Source organism: Triticum urartu, chromosome 1 (assembly GCF_003073215.2).
Source record: "Triticum urartu cultivar G1812 chromosome 1, Tu2.1, whole genome shotgun sequence".
Lineage (NCBI taxonomy): Eukaryota > Viridiplantae > Streptophyta > Magnoliopsida > Poales > Poaceae > Triticum > Triticum urartu.
Genome location: NC_053022.1, coordinates 524,507,517 through 524,522,001, shown reverse-complemented (window position 1 = coordinate 524,522,001; position 14,485 = coordinate 524,507,517). Strand labels below are relative to the sequence as shown.

Genomic DNA, 14,485 nt, shown 5'->3' with positions numbered 1-14,485 from the left:
TGGCGGCAGACGGGACGTGCAGCACGAAGAGGATATCGTCAAGCTTAACACCAAGCCCATGAACATAGGACATGACAGAAATCCCATCACCGCTGGGCAACCTCTTGATGACGGCGACCTCCCTGAGGGGCACGGAGGAGCCTTCCTCGAAGATGCCCTCCTTGGGGCGCGGCCACCCGCTATATGTGGCATCGATGAAGTAGGAGAGGGCACCTGGCTGCCCGCCTTCCCCTGCCTGCTCTACATGAAATCCCTGAGTTCCTGTGCCCAGGCGTGCGACACGTAAAGCATCGTGCATCGCTCGCTCCCGGGGGAAGCGGGGATACTTCTTCATCGACCACGATATCCGCGCCGTCTTGGCCGATACCTTCGCATTGATGAGAAAGAAGGGGCATTTGGGGTCCTGTCTTGGACCGCTCCTCTTCTCGGTGAGAGAATAGTGGGGTTTGGGGGGGCACTCCCACTCCCTCAGCTGGGTGTCCTCCAATGGATTAGCGAAGGAGGCGAGTAGCTGCTCCAGCAGGGTAGCGTACACCTTCTCTCTGGCCATCAGCCCCGTTTTCATGGCCGCCGAGAGGACAGCGTCGGCTGGTATCCCGCTCTGCACGAGGACGTGGCAGGCCAAATCGGCGTTGTTGTTCTCATAGTTTGTGGCGAGGGAGAGGATCTGCTCGACCTCCATGCCGGCCTTTGTCCCGCTCCGAACGGCGAGGGAGAGGGCCTCCATCTTCTCCTCGTCTGTTCGATCGGCGTTCATGGGGGCGAAGCACAAGCCGGCGTGGGGCTTGGCCTTGCTCTGCGCGACGTGTTCGTCCGTGTCTCTGGCGACAGGAGCTTCGCCGCCGAGGAGCGTGAAATAAAGATCGGGGCAATTTTCCGGCTGCGAGTCTGCGACGGATAGAGAGAGACGAGGGAGTAATCGGGCACGTTTATGTCTCGCCTCCTGCGAGGCGGAGGCGGACGGACCGGGCGCTCGCCCACGGCGTGTGGGATGGGCCGGCCCATTACACAATAGTAAACTGCTGGCCCACGTATCGAGTAACACGACGACGTTATCAACCCCCCCTAAAAAAACAGTTCAGTTCAACACAGCACTGCCTCTCCGCTCTGCCTCCTCCAAGTCCAATCCATGGCTGCTCCGCCGCGGCGAAACCCCAACCACGGCGGCAAGAGGAAGGTGAGCGCCACGCACCCACCGGACTGCGGCGTCCGCCCCCGCTGATTCTGCCACCAGCCCCCGCGACTCCGCTCCTGAACCCTAACCCTCTTTTCTGTTTCCCCCTTGGCAGGACGAGGAGCCGTGGCTCGCGGCGGGCATCCGCCCGGCCAACTTCCTCCCGGGCCTGGCCATCGGGTTCCTCCTCGGCCTCCTCCTCGACCTCTCCTCCTCCTGGAGGCCGAGGTTTAGCCTCCCGTCTGCCCCGGCGCCACGGGGCTCCAAGCGGGCGGCCGCCGGTTCCTCCGCCGCCCCAGCCCCAGGCGAAGAGCTCAAGATGGTAAGATGAACCTCGCCTTGCTATACTGACAGTGCGACATCCACATGATTTTATCCCACCCGTTGATCTGAAACGACCGTGTACAGTCCACAATTCCGTATCTGATTGATTGACTCAAGGGTTACGACCTAGCACTCAGCTGTCACGTGTTTTGTTATTTTTCTACATGAATCGTAGGTGAGGACATACAGTACTAGCTAAGCACCTGCCCATTGCTACTGATCAACAAACTAGATTATCTCATCATGTTGAAACATAATTGTCATGCTCCATGTCACACCATTTGCTCTGCCTTGGCTCTCGGCTGAGCTTTGCCTCAGGCAGAACTGGGAGTTGTTTGTGGGGGAGTAGTACTCGCGCATTTAAATTTGTCAAGTTAGAGTCAGTGAATGACTAGTACAGGATATAGGTTCTACCAAAAATTTCAGATGGTCTTACATGTAAGGATGATGATGAATGGTGATGATGTAAACATGACTTTATGGCCGATTAACATATTTACAGGAGTGGGTAATACTGATCACTTAGGCTGTGTTTACAAATACTCTTGGTTTTCTGTTGGAATACCATGATTTTATGTCTGAACTTGCACTGAGTTTCGACACTGCTGTTTGCAGGTTTTAGTAGTGCGTCAGGATCTTAAGATGGGGGCTGGGAAAATAGCGTCTCAATGTGCCCGTAAGTTCCATTTCCCGGGCTCTTAGTGTGAGCATTTGTATCTTGGTACATCTGTTCTGTTTGACTTATCCCAACCAGAAGACTGTAGTACTTTGCTCAAATAAAACTGATTGCTTGTCCAATTCTGCAACAACCAACTTCTAGCCAGAACAACTCTAGTTTAAGCCGTCTGTGTACAACAACAACAAAGCCTTTAGTCCCAAACAAGTTGGGGTAGGCTAGAGGTGAAACCCATAAGATCTCACGACCAACTCATGGTTCAGGCACATGGATAGCAAGCTTCCACGCACCCCTGTCCATAGCTAGTTCTTTGGTGATACTCCAATCCTTCAGATCTCTCTTTACGGACTCCTCCCATGTCAAATTCAGTCTACGCCGACCTCTCTTGACATCTGTGTACTAAAGTAAATAAAGAATTCTGTAGATAGCTGTGTTATTTTTTGGTGTACTCACTACTCAGTACAATTTGTAGCCAATGTACATCGGTTATGCTTTTAATTCATTGCAATTTATTTTGCAGATGCAGCAACTGGCTTGTACGCCGATCTGTTGGCAAGGTGCTAATGCAGTTTGCCATCTTGCTTCATTAGGTAGTTCTAATTAAAGGATGTAGATATTTCCCACAGACTTTTAGCCTGCCTAGGGACAAGTAGGGTTGGTTTGACATTGTTAGAAATTCTGGTACATATTGAATGAAGTTGAAATTTATTCATTATATTAGTACTATGCGAGTTTGTTGTCTGTATTTTTGCACGGGATTCAGTGTCACACTTGATTTAGCATCAAAGGCTCGTAAATCGAAGTATGTTGCATGGGTGGCTATTATATTTAACTTCGAGTTATAAATGCTAGCCTAAGTATTCTATCATCCATCAGACGAGTCCCCAGAGCATAATCTTTAAAGAAAGTCTCAGTTTTGTTTTTGGTTATGTTTTCAGTGAAAGCGGGCCTTTTTTAAGAACAAGTGATGCAGTAGAGACAAGTTAAAGTTTTTTCTTAAGTAAAGGATGCCTAAGTGGACTGAAAAGCGGAGTGATTGATTAATCACAATAGAATGGCCTTTAATTAGTGCTCTTCTTTATCAGGACTATGTCATATACTTTCTTATGAAAGCAAAGAACGATCATAGTGTCCTTGAAGTTCAAATTGTACTAGACTCCTAAAGCTCTGGCAAGATTAGAGGTGTCAGTGTCAAGGAGCTGTTTGTCCAGAATCATTAATGATTCATCTGATATATCCCTTTGTAGCAACCGGGTTATTTTGAGACAATGGGAGCAGTTTGGACAAGCTAAGATTGTTCTGACATGCAAGAATCAACAGGAAATGTATGCCATATCTCTTCCAGGGTTTGTATTTCTTTGAACAGTATTTGCTGGATTATGATGTAGCACTTTCTTTTCCCACTTGTGTATTATCAGGAACAGGATAAAGGAAACTGCAGAATACCGAGGTATCCCAACTTTTGTTGTTGCAGATGCAGGCCGCACACAGGTTTGTTTTATGCTTTTGCCTACGAATATGTTTCATCTGTGCTGGTGTTTCTTTGGGAGGACAAGTTGCTTATCTACTGCCTGTAAAAATAGCCCTCTGTGATCAATTGCGAAACGTCCTTCTGACCATTCAACGTATCAAAGTGATAATGAATGTCTGAATCTCAATAACTCTTGACTAATTGTGATTAGGGTAAATTTCTTACTGACATAATGCACTTTGTTGATCAATTTTGAGCCAGACTTATCCTTCCGGGTGTTCATATTGATGCTTATGTTATAGCCAACGATTCAAATTCATAGATTGATTCTTTTTAATACTTATGCTGTAGCATCTCTCTTTCAACGCAAAACAAACAAATAGTTGAGATGAGAGATGCTACAGCAAAGTATTAAAGTAACAAATAAATAGTTGAGATGGAGTAGCAGTTATTGCTTAAGTAAAGTAAAAAACTAATATGGCAGTTATCTATTGTATATATCGAATGATTGTGATCCCATTTACCCTGATCATTACCTACTATCATTCTTGATTCTAATCTCATTTACCCTGATCAAGTGATGGTTACCAATTCTGATTCTCTTTGTAGGTAGTGGCTGGGTCTAAGACAGTTCTTGCAGTAGGGCCAGGTTAGTTTCTCAATCAGAAGTATGCTGTTTTATTCTCTTAGCTACTCAGATCTTTTTCACGAGTCCAAAATTTCTCACCTTGTGCTAATTCTGTTACAAGAGTATGGTCCTCAGATTCTTTATGGAGTATGTGCTACTGATAGAGTGATAGTAGTTATCAAACCGATACCCCGTGAAGCCTGGCAATACTTTTCTATTTGGCAGAATGGCAGAGCATAATATAGCATGATATTGTTGTGGTGCAGGGAGGAAAGCAGACATAGATTCAGTTACCGGGAAATTGCGCCTACTGTAAGCCGCATCTCGGGCATGGTTAGTCTATTCCTCACTTCTTCCTGATGCTTTTCCCCTTGCAAACATTTAGGACCTTTTATATTATGAATTCTGAAGGCTCGTGATTCATGAATATTCACCAAGTTTTAGAGTCCCTACAGGACCAGGCAGCAGCCAGAGTGCTGGCGATGCGAGTTGCATCTTTGGTATTGCTTCTGATAACTAGTCTGCTAACTTTGGTTTTTTCTCTTCATCTGACTGCAGAACATCCACTGTAGTCCCATCCTGGAAGACTATGTTTGTTGGCTCGCAGTTGAAGGCCAGAATCCATTTGCTGTACCCACACCTCATGCATCGCTTGATTCTTCTGACCCAGCTCTGCAGACTCTAGTGCTTGGTTTGAAATGCCACCGCCCGCGAATACTTTTTCGGTTACCCCTTGATGATGATGATGATGATGATGATAGTGCAACACAGCTTTGCTTTTGTTTTTTTGGTTCCCTTTCCGCGACACGGGACAAGCATTTGTAATCCCAAACTGTAGGTTATCTTCTCCCCCCAAGTAAAAGTAATGGATCGCTTGCACCGTGTGCGTGTGTGTGTGTGCGCCCAAGAGGAAACCTCAAACATGTGTTTATCCTCTTCCATGGTAATATGGTAGCCCTGTCTTCTCAAGCACTCGTGGCATCTCCGCTACACGGCAGGATTCCTGGACCGTTTTGTGTTGCATTCTCCGCCCCAAATGTGTATGTAAACTTTGATCTTCTCCTTTCCTTCCTCGTGGACATCTAGTTTTTTTTTCTTCCTTTTTTCGAGAGAAGTCGTGAGCATGAAGCTAAAAAGGAAAAAAAATCGTGAGCATGAAGTATTCTGGCAGGATCTCGAAATTAACTCGGATGGATTCGGGCCGGACCTCGCCCTTTGCCAGCCTCGCAAGCAACGGGACGGGCGCGGCCCAATAAAAGCATACCGCCACCACGGGCGGGCAGGCATCCACCCGATCGACCCGCTCGGCAACGGACACCCACCCAGCCCGCCCGCCCGCCCGGCCGAGTCCAGCTCCAAACCCTCAACCCCCGCGCCGCCCGCGCCGCGCCCACATGGCCTCCTCCCCGTCCCCCTCCTCCTCCCGGACCCCCGCCGCCGCGCGCCGGGGCGGCCGCGCGGCGCGCCAGTCGCCCTTCTTCCGCGACCTCGCCTCCCCCATCCCGTCCCACCGCAGCGGCGGCTCCCGCTTCGCCTCCCCCGCGGCCGCCGCCCCGCCCTCCGCCACGCCGCCGCCCCCGCCCCTCTTCACGCTCGACGACCGCTTCGCCGCCGCCGACTTCTCGCCCGACCCCACCGCCTCCGACCTCCTCCCCGTCGCCTCCTCCCCCTCCCCCCGCGCCGGGGCAGGCAGCCGCTCGCCCTCATGGGACCGCTCCCGCGGCAAGGCCTCCGCCCACGGATCCCCCATGGACGGGGTCGTCGAGCCGCCCCGCAAGGAGCTGCTCGCGCTGCCCCCGCCCTCCAGCCCCTGCACTCCTCCTCCCCCGACGGCCACGTCCGTGGCCGCCGAGGCGCCGTCGCCCGTGACCCCGGCGACGGAGGCTGCCAGGACGGAGCCCGCGGCTCCGGCCAGCGAAGGGAAGGCAGATGGCGAGGAGTGGGTCACTGTATTCGGGTGAGGAAACCATGATGCTCTTCTTTACTTGTCTTTTGAGGAAGCTGTAGCCTGCGGCATGCGCATGGTAGATTCAGTTCTGCAAGTAGTAGTATCTTGGTGACCGCTGGACATGTAGCCATGGAGCTGAAAAATTTGCTGCTTTGCGTAGGTTCATGGCAGGTTCATGGCCCTGCCATGTGCTTGCTCCTGTCCATGTCCATGAGCAACAGCAAAATCGATCATACTGCTTGTCCTAGCAACTGGATATACCGGACTCTATAGTGCTAGTGCACTTTCATTTTTGTTAAGTTTGTACACCCTGCCCGAGAAAGCAGGAGCCGTCACTTAGCGTTTTTGTTGCGTGCCTTATATAGGATGAATTGGTTTATTGATGTTTAATTTTTCCCTTCTACAGATTCTCGCTTAGAGATACCAACCTCGTTCTCCGAGAGTTCGAAAAATGTGGTGTTATATTGAGACATCACTCTGGCCCAAGAGAGGGTAATTGGATCCACATATTATACCAGGTAACGATATCTTCAGTTACCGTCGCTACTGGTTTCTGTTCTACCTTTCGGTTCCCCTGTTTTTATGTTTTCCCAACAGTTGTATTAATTTGCTTTGTTCCTAATGAGCTGTGACTCGACATAAACTTGAGTATAAGCTCCTTTATACTTGAACGGTTTCGGTTTCATGGCACCATTCATCATCTTATATGATCTTGGAATTAATGATTGTCTACTTGTTCAATTCACATGTTGTATGGCTTCACTCAGATATGCCTTTTCGTCCTATTTTAAGATGGATTTAGCCTAAAGGTTGCATTCTCTTTATTCCAGTTTCCGTGAAAGTGTCACTATTTCTTAGCTACACCAACGTGCACATCAAGTTGGGTCCCCATGCGTGTGTGTAAATGCTGTGGTGTATGATTTGGCTATCTTTTGAACATGAAACACACAGTGAAGCTGGTTTTGGCCTGTTGAGTATGCTTTTCAACAACACATGTTCTAGTCTGGATAATCTGTCTTTGTGCATTCATGCATGATGTGGATTTTTATAGGTTTCTCTGGCCTGTGATTGCTGGGATAAGATTTATTTAAAGTGATTTGTGATGTCCGGAACCTAGCTCTTTTCTTTACAAATGTTTATCTCAGTTCCACTATGCCCGTGCATCACATGATAGGTTTCTGCATTATGGTGCGACAATCAATTCCTCTGCCCTTCCCTCTTAAACTGACAATTGTCTTCACAGCACTCTTACGATGCAAGGAAAGCCCTTCAAAAGAATGGTATCCAACTATGCAGTGGCGTCATAATTGGAGTAAAGCATATTGATCCAGTGCACCGGCAGCAGCTGGATGATAGGCTCGCTGGAATCAACCAAGGAGGCTTCATGGTCTCCCTTCCTTCGAAATTACTTGTCCTGAAGAGCAACACAGGAGCATCAAACCAGTTGGGAGCCTTGCCGCGCCCGTATGATCCGAAGTCTTCCACAAACGTTATCAGAGACGCAGGGCGTCGTACAACAGGCAGTGTCGCCGCGCCAGCGAAATCTATTGTAACCAATGTGATGGACTTGATATTCGGCATCTAGTTCGCCAGCCTGTGGACCAATGATATACCTCCAGCCTAGCATGTCTCATCTGTTGTGTGATCTGTCACGGTGATTGATGCTGTAGCAAGTGAGTTTGTTTGTCCGCCAAAGGGTTCGGGAGCGAAATTCGAGAGAATCCGGAGAAGTGGACCTTTTCTTTTCTTTGGTGATGTAACAGTTATGAATGTGCAAAATTTTCACGTTTATGTTATGATCTGCTAAGATGTGGGCGGCTGTTGTAACTTTGTGTTCTTGTGGGTGCTGTCATGAGCAATGGCTCTGGATGAATGACGAAACTGAGATCTCAATTAGTATTTATTTTGTCCGCTGCAATCTACATGAACTCTGATATATTTGACAGTATTTTTTTAAGAAATGCCATCATAGCCACTATATTGAATTGGTAATGTGGTTACATCGTTTACAATGGCATTCGCCAGGAATGCAGGGGGTTCATTGACCCTGTATTACAAGAAGCATTATTGTCATAAGCAAATTTCGCTGAAGAATGAGCTACCTCAGTTGTTTGACAGACATGGTGTATAAATTCAGCCGATCCTATCAATCTATCATCCCAGCCAAGATGAACTCTCCACATAGATAGCCAAAAGCTTCACCCCAAATCTTATATCTTGTCCTACAGAAGCATTAATAATTTCAATCGAATCCGAGTCGTTCGTATTGAGTGTGGCAGAAAACTGCATTTTTCTTCACTTGATTTGAGAGCGTTCGTATTGGATCTACTAGTGTGGTCATAGAACGTTCAGTCTAATTTTCAATCAGGGTCATCCGCGTGCATTTCCAACTAATATTGCTCAAAAAACTCGACTGTAATGGGAATAGATAGATTTACTCAGCCTGTGGTTGAGTTGGTTAGGTGGACAGTGGTATCCCTAGCCCATCAGGGTTCAAATCCTGGTGCTCGCATTATTCCTAAATTTATTGAAAGAAGTCCACATCACCCCCTGTGGTTTCAGAAACCGGCTAACCCCCCCCCCCCCCCCCAACTCTGAAACCAGTTAACTAATCCCCTAAGATATCTAATACCAGCCAAGGCACCCCCTAATCCCAATTAAAGTGGTATCTGCCGATGGTTTTGCTTGCATGGCTGTACAGGATGGCCACGTCGGCTTGGTAGGGTGGGTCTGAGACTTAACTGCTCCTCCGGTTTGTTTGGGCATCGTCTCCCTTATTTCCTTTCGACGAGACGGCGTCGGGGCAAGACGGGATGATCGCCGCTTGAAGGTAGCAGCGCAACGACTCCAGGAGTCCAGGTTAGGCGCTCATCTCTTTCATGCCCAGCACACACGTACTTCTCTGTGTTGACTACGCATTAAAACTTGCACACCTGCAAGGCTGCAACGACCCTTTCTGAATTTAGTTTCACCCGAGTAGTGTTTGCTGAGTTAATGTATATAGTGAAACTATGGTGCGTTAGTACTAATCACCGGACTGATCAAGGACTATATAGTTGGCGTCTGACATCTAAATTCAGAAAGGGTCGTTGCAGCCTTGCAGGTGTGCAAGTTTCAATGTGTAGTTAACACAGAGAAGTACGTGTGTGCTAGGCATGAAAGAGATGAGCGCCTAACCTGAACTCCTGGAGTCGTCGCGTTGCTACCTTCAAGCGGCGATCATCCCGTCTTGCCCCGCCGCCGTCTCGTCGAAAGGAAATAAGGGAGACAATGCCCAAACAAACCGGAGGAGCAGTTAAGTCTCAGACCCACCCTACCAAACCGACGTGGCCATCCTGTACAGCCACGCAAGCAAAACCATCGGCAGATACCACTTTAATTAGGATTAGGAGGTGCCTTGGCTGGTATTAGATATCTCAGGAGATTAGTTAACTGGTTTCAGAGTTGGGGGGTGGGTTAGCCAGTTTCTGAAACCACAAGGGGTGATGTGGACTTCTTTCGAATTTATTTCAGGATTTCCGGCGATACGCTTTCAGTGGGAGGAGACGTTCCCGTCGACGACGAGGCGCCTACGGTGACTTCGTAAATCTCAAGATGATATGCCGGCTCAGTCTCTCAGAGGTGCTCATAGGGGTAGGGTGTGCGTGTGTGCGTTCATAGGGGTGAGTGTATGCGCGTGTATATGAGCGCTTGTGTCTGTACTTATACTAAAAAAAGATGCAGCAAAGTACTGAGATTAATACATCATCGCGTCGGATCACAAGGCATCGCACGCACCCAGCAGGATCGACCCAAAGTACAGAGGAAACTCGACTGAAGACAACACGAAGACTGAAGAAGCCACAAGGCTACAGAAGAAGCAGTAGGCAGAACCACGAGGAATGGCAGGTGGAGACAGCGGCGGGGATCGGTGACTCGACGGGGCCCTGGGGCGATGCTCTAGTCTAGACGCGGCCCTCCCAGAGGCACGGCTGGTCGTCGGAGCAGAGCGCGTGCGGCGGCGGGGCGAGGCCCAGCGCGGCGGCGCGCTGCCAGCGCTGGGCGCGGGTGAGGCCGAGGCAGGGCCCGTAGCGCATGTCCATGTCGAACTCCCTGGCCTTCCTCTCCGCGTCCTCCGCCTCCTCCCTCCCCGCGTCGGCGCCGCCGCCGTGATCTGCCGCAGAAGCAACAACAGATTGAAAAAAAACAAATAAACACCAGATCGATCGATCGAGCAGTCAATCCGCGCAGGGCGTACGAATCGGCGGAGTTGGGATTGGGCGTACGGCGGAGTACCTGGCGTCGGGCGCGTCGCCGCTTGCTTCTGGTGGTGGTGCGCCGCCTTCTTGGAGACGCCGCCGGTGGGCTTGGTGGCCGCCGCGCCGGAGTGGGCCTTCTGCTGCCGGAAGAAGGACCTGACGTCGCCGCCGCTCCTCATGGCTCTCTCTCTCCCCCCGGCGGCGCGATCTCTCTGTTGTATTGGAGGAAGGAAGGGGGCGGCGGATGGTGGACGGAGGATTGGAGGTTGGGGTTTATAAGGTGGGGGTGTTGTGGTGGGCTGGTGGTGGTTCGAATTTTGAATTTTGAAATGGGCGCTGTCCTCTCGTCTCTCGAGACTTCTGCCGCTGCTCTGTTTGCTGGCATTGACCGATGAGACCCATCTCATCGTCCGTTGCCACACATGACCGGTGCACGTTGGGTCCAGGATGTGTATATTTTTTCTTTATTTTTTTTCTTTTGCTATTGAGTAAAAAAAAATCAACACAACAAGAGTATCATAAAAAACACGGTGCTATGTGGTTACCAGACAATCTACCCGATCTTACAAACATAAGTCACATTAAGATACATAAGCATTAATTCTGCATAGCAATGTCGAAGCAAAGCACGAACGAAGGACAATAAACACCGTAATAGGCAAGTTCAAATTTAAGGAAGCAAAAATTCAAAAATAATAATTAAAGGGAGTGTGTTAATATCATGATAACCGAATTCACCACAACTCTCTCTCTTTCAATTTTTTTCCTATGATGCGGCTAGAATATTCCTAAACGCCTACACGGGCCATAAATCACTCGGAGTTCCCGTCAAAACATCAATTGAAAAGTCTGAAGGAGGGGGGGGGGTGAATAGCTGACTAACAGAACTTTAACTCTTTTGACAAACTTTAGGCTCAACAAAATAATAAGGTTGTCTAGATATGCAACTAGGTGACCAACATATATGACAAGCTCAACAACAACAACAACAACAACAACAAGGTAATAACAAGCACAAAGTAAAGGACCTAAATAACCGCACCTGAACTCGATGGAGACGAGAGTGTGTTGCCGAAGTTTCATCCTTTTGGGGAGGTACATCTCCGTTGGAGAGGTGTGGAGGCACAATGCTCCCCCAAACGTCCCTATGACCACCTTATTCTCCTCACACTCACGCACAATACAAGGTATCCTGAATCCACTAGCGGTGCCCTTGAAAGCGGCAACTGAGACCTTTACAAACAAGGTTGGAGCTCTCCCATAACTTAATTGGAGGCTCCCAACACCACCACGAAATTTCACCACAATGGATTGTGGCTCCCGTGACCTCCTCTGTCTAGGTGCCCAAACACCAAGAGCAACAAGTTGATGTTGATGTAGAAGTTGGGGAACACAAAACAGTTTGGTGGAAGTGTAGATCGGGTCCTCCTATCGCCAAAGTATTGTGGGGTTTGGGTGGTTGGGGAAGGAGATCTCAAGCTTTTTGATGCTAGGAAATGGTGGAACAAAGCTTGGGTACATATTAGGGTTAGGAGGAAGAAGGGGGTATTTATACACCCGTGGGGAAAATGGCCGTTGCACAGCCGCAACCCCGGGCACCCGGACAAAAGGGGTATTTGGACCGGGTACTTGAGAGAACCAAATGTTAACGACATAGAAAAGCTTTTGTCATCTGGAGAAGCAATATGCTTTGCCAGTAGAGAAAAGCTAATCTCCCATGCACGGGAGGTACCGTGCATGCATGCACCGTTGGTTTGCTTGGAGATCCGATGCCATGCATTTATACCGCTGGTAGTTAGTTAGTTCTTTCTCTCATCCCATGCAAGTACACTGTTTCACCTATGCTCCACCATCCCATGCTTTTTCATTTTATTTTTAGGTTCAAATCTAATTTATATTTTGAACCAAAAGTACAATTTATGATATGCTTTCATATTTGTGTTTTTGATGACTAGACCTTTGAAATGAGAACACTTTTGAAAATATTTCAATAAATTTTAAAATTTAAATTCTGAAACATATGAAACACTACAAAAGTACACATATCTATGCTATGTTTTGTTAAATACTAGATAAGGTCAAAGTTTTGTTACAATAAAATATATTCATATTTACAAACTTTTAGATTACTAAGAATCAGTTTGATACACATTTGCACACAGTGTATCATTATGAAATGCAACGGAACATGGGGAGCCATAGTGAAACAGTAAGATATTTTTTTGCGAAACACATTATTAATTTTTTCACATGGAATTAATAAATATGTATGGAATAAGTTTGAAGCATGGTGATTTAGTTGTCAAAAATTAATTTCTGGAAATATACTCAATATTGGTCTTGTTTTAAAGATCTTGTCAAAAAAGCACAATTGTGCAAACTGAATGCAAAACAAAGTTTTATTTCAACATGCATTAGGCATCTATTTATTTGAATGAAACCTAGTCAGTACAGAATGTATGACAGATGAGAGAAAACACTATAGAAATGGTCCCACACAACAATAAAAAAGTGTGATGGATGCTGCTACCTCTTGAGCACTGCGTTGGATTTCCTTGAAGAGGAAAGGATGATGCAGCAAAGTAGCGTAAGTATTTCCCTCAATTTTTGAGAACCAAGGTATCAATCCAGTAGGAGGCTACGCGCGAGTCCCCCGTACCTGCACAAAACAAATAACTCCTCGCAACCAACGCGATAAGGGGTTGTCAATCCCTTCACGGTCAATTACGAGAGTGAGATCTGATAGATATGATAGAATATTTTTTTTGGTATTTTTGTGATAAAGATGAAAAGTAAAATAAAAGCAAAGTAAAAAAGCAAAGTAAATAACTAAGTATTGGAAGATTAATATGATGAAGATAGACCCGGGGGCCATAAGTTTCACTAGTGGCTTCTCTCAAGAGCATAAGTATTTTACGGTGGGTGAACGAATTACTATTGAGCAATTGACAGAATTGAGCATGATTATGAGAATATCTAGGTATGATCATGTGTACAGGCATCACGTCCGAGACAAGTAGACCGACTCCTGCCTGCATCTACTACTATTACTCCACTCATCAACCGCTATCCAGCATGCATCTAGAGTATTAAGTTCATGAAAACAGAGTAACGCCTTAAGCATGATGACATGATGTAGAGGGATAAATTCATGCAATATGATAAAAACCCCATCTTGTTATCCTCGATGTTAACAATACAATACGTGCCTTGCTGCCTCTACTGTCACTCGGAAAGGACACCGCAAGATTGAACCCAAAGCTAAGCACTTCTCCCATTGCAAGAAAGATCAATCTAGTAGGCCAAACCAAATTGATAATTCGAAGAGACTTGCAAAGATAACCAATCATACATAAAAGAATTCAGAGAAGATTCAAATATTGTTCATAGATAATATTGATCATAACCCACAATTCATCGGTCTCAACAAACACACCGCAAAAAGAAGATTACATTGAATAGATCTCCACAAGAGAGGGGGAGAATGCCCCCTCCGGCGGAGCTCCGGAACAGGCCCTAAGATGGGGTCTCGTGGATACAGAAGGTTGCGGCGGTGGAATTAGGGTTTTAGCTCCGTCTCTGATCTTTTGGGGGTACGTAGGTATATATAGGAGGAAGGAGTACGTCGGTGGAGCAATAGGGGGCCCACGAGGGTGGAGGGCGAACCTGGGGGGGGGGGGGGGGGGGGGGGGGGGTAGGCGCGCCCCCCTACCTCGTGGCCTCCCTGTTGGTTGCTTGACGTAGGGTCCAAGTCTCGTGGGTCTTGTTCGTTCCAAAAATCACGTTCCCGAAGGTTTCATTCCGTTTGGACTCCGTTTGATGTTCCTTTTCTTCGAAACCCTAAAATAGGCAAAAAAAACTACAATTCTGGGCTGGGCCTCCGGTTAATAGGTTAGTCCCAAAATAATATAAAAGTGGATAATAAAGCCTAATAATGTCTAAAACAGTAGATAATATAGCATGGAGCAATCAAAAATTATAGATACGTTGGAGACGTATCAAGCATCCCCAAGCTTAATTCCTGCT

At 47.4% G+C, this 14,485-nt stretch overlaps 3 protein-coding genes across 4 annotated transcripts; 2 read left to right on the top strand and 1 right to left on the bottom strand.

Moving 5' to 3' along the window:
* Positions 1-1,055: 1,055 nt before the first annotated feature.
* On the top strand, positions 1,056-5,245 carry LOC125525270 (peptidyl-tRNA hydrolase 2, mitochondrial). 2 transcript variants are annotated; one of them, XM_048690274.1, is made up of 9 exons: positions 1,056-1,177; positions 1,290-1,496; positions 2,114-2,174; positions 2,695-2,731; positions 3,422-3,499; positions 3,593-3,665; positions 4,255-4,294; positions 4,540-4,606; positions 4,832-5,245. In XM_048690274.1, the coding sequence occupies exons 1-8, from the start codon at positions 1,130-1,132 to the stop codon at positions 4,587-4,589; spliced, it is 594 nt and encodes a 197-aa protein (XP_048546231.1). In that variant the 5' UTR covers positions 1,056-1,129; the 3' UTR covers positions 4,590-4,606; positions 4,832-5,245. The 2 variants fall into 2 exon arrangements, with proteins under 2 accessions (XP_048546231.1, XP_048546236.1); XM_048690279.1 differs by lacking the exon at positions 3,422-3,499.
* Positions 5,246-5,629: 384 nt separating this feature from the next.
* Positions 5,630-8,142, top strand: LOC125525260 (nuclear pore complex protein NUP35-like). Its single transcript, XM_048690264.1, has 3 exons — positions 5,630-6,230; positions 6,628-6,739; positions 7,465-8,142. Exons 1-3 carry the CDS (start codon positions 5,668-5,670, stop codon positions 7,804-7,806), a joined length of 1,017 nt encoding a protein of 338 aa, XP_048546221.1. The 5' UTR covers positions 5,630-5,667; the 3' UTR covers positions 7,807-8,142.
* Positions 8,143-9,939: 1,797 nt separating this feature from the next.
* LOC125525288 lies at positions 9,940-10,715 on the bottom strand. The gene is made up of 2 exons (XM_048690286.1): positions 10,497-10,715; positions 9,940-10,374 (listed from the first exon to the last, which is right to left on the bottom strand). The coding sequence occupies exons 1-2, from the start codon at positions 10,636-10,638 to the stop codon at positions 10,166-10,168; spliced, it is 351 nt and encodes a 116-aa protein (XP_048546243.1). The 5' UTR covers positions 10,639-10,715; the 3' UTR covers positions 9,940-10,165.
* Between the last annotated feature and the right edge of the window lie 3,770 nt (positions 10,716-14,485).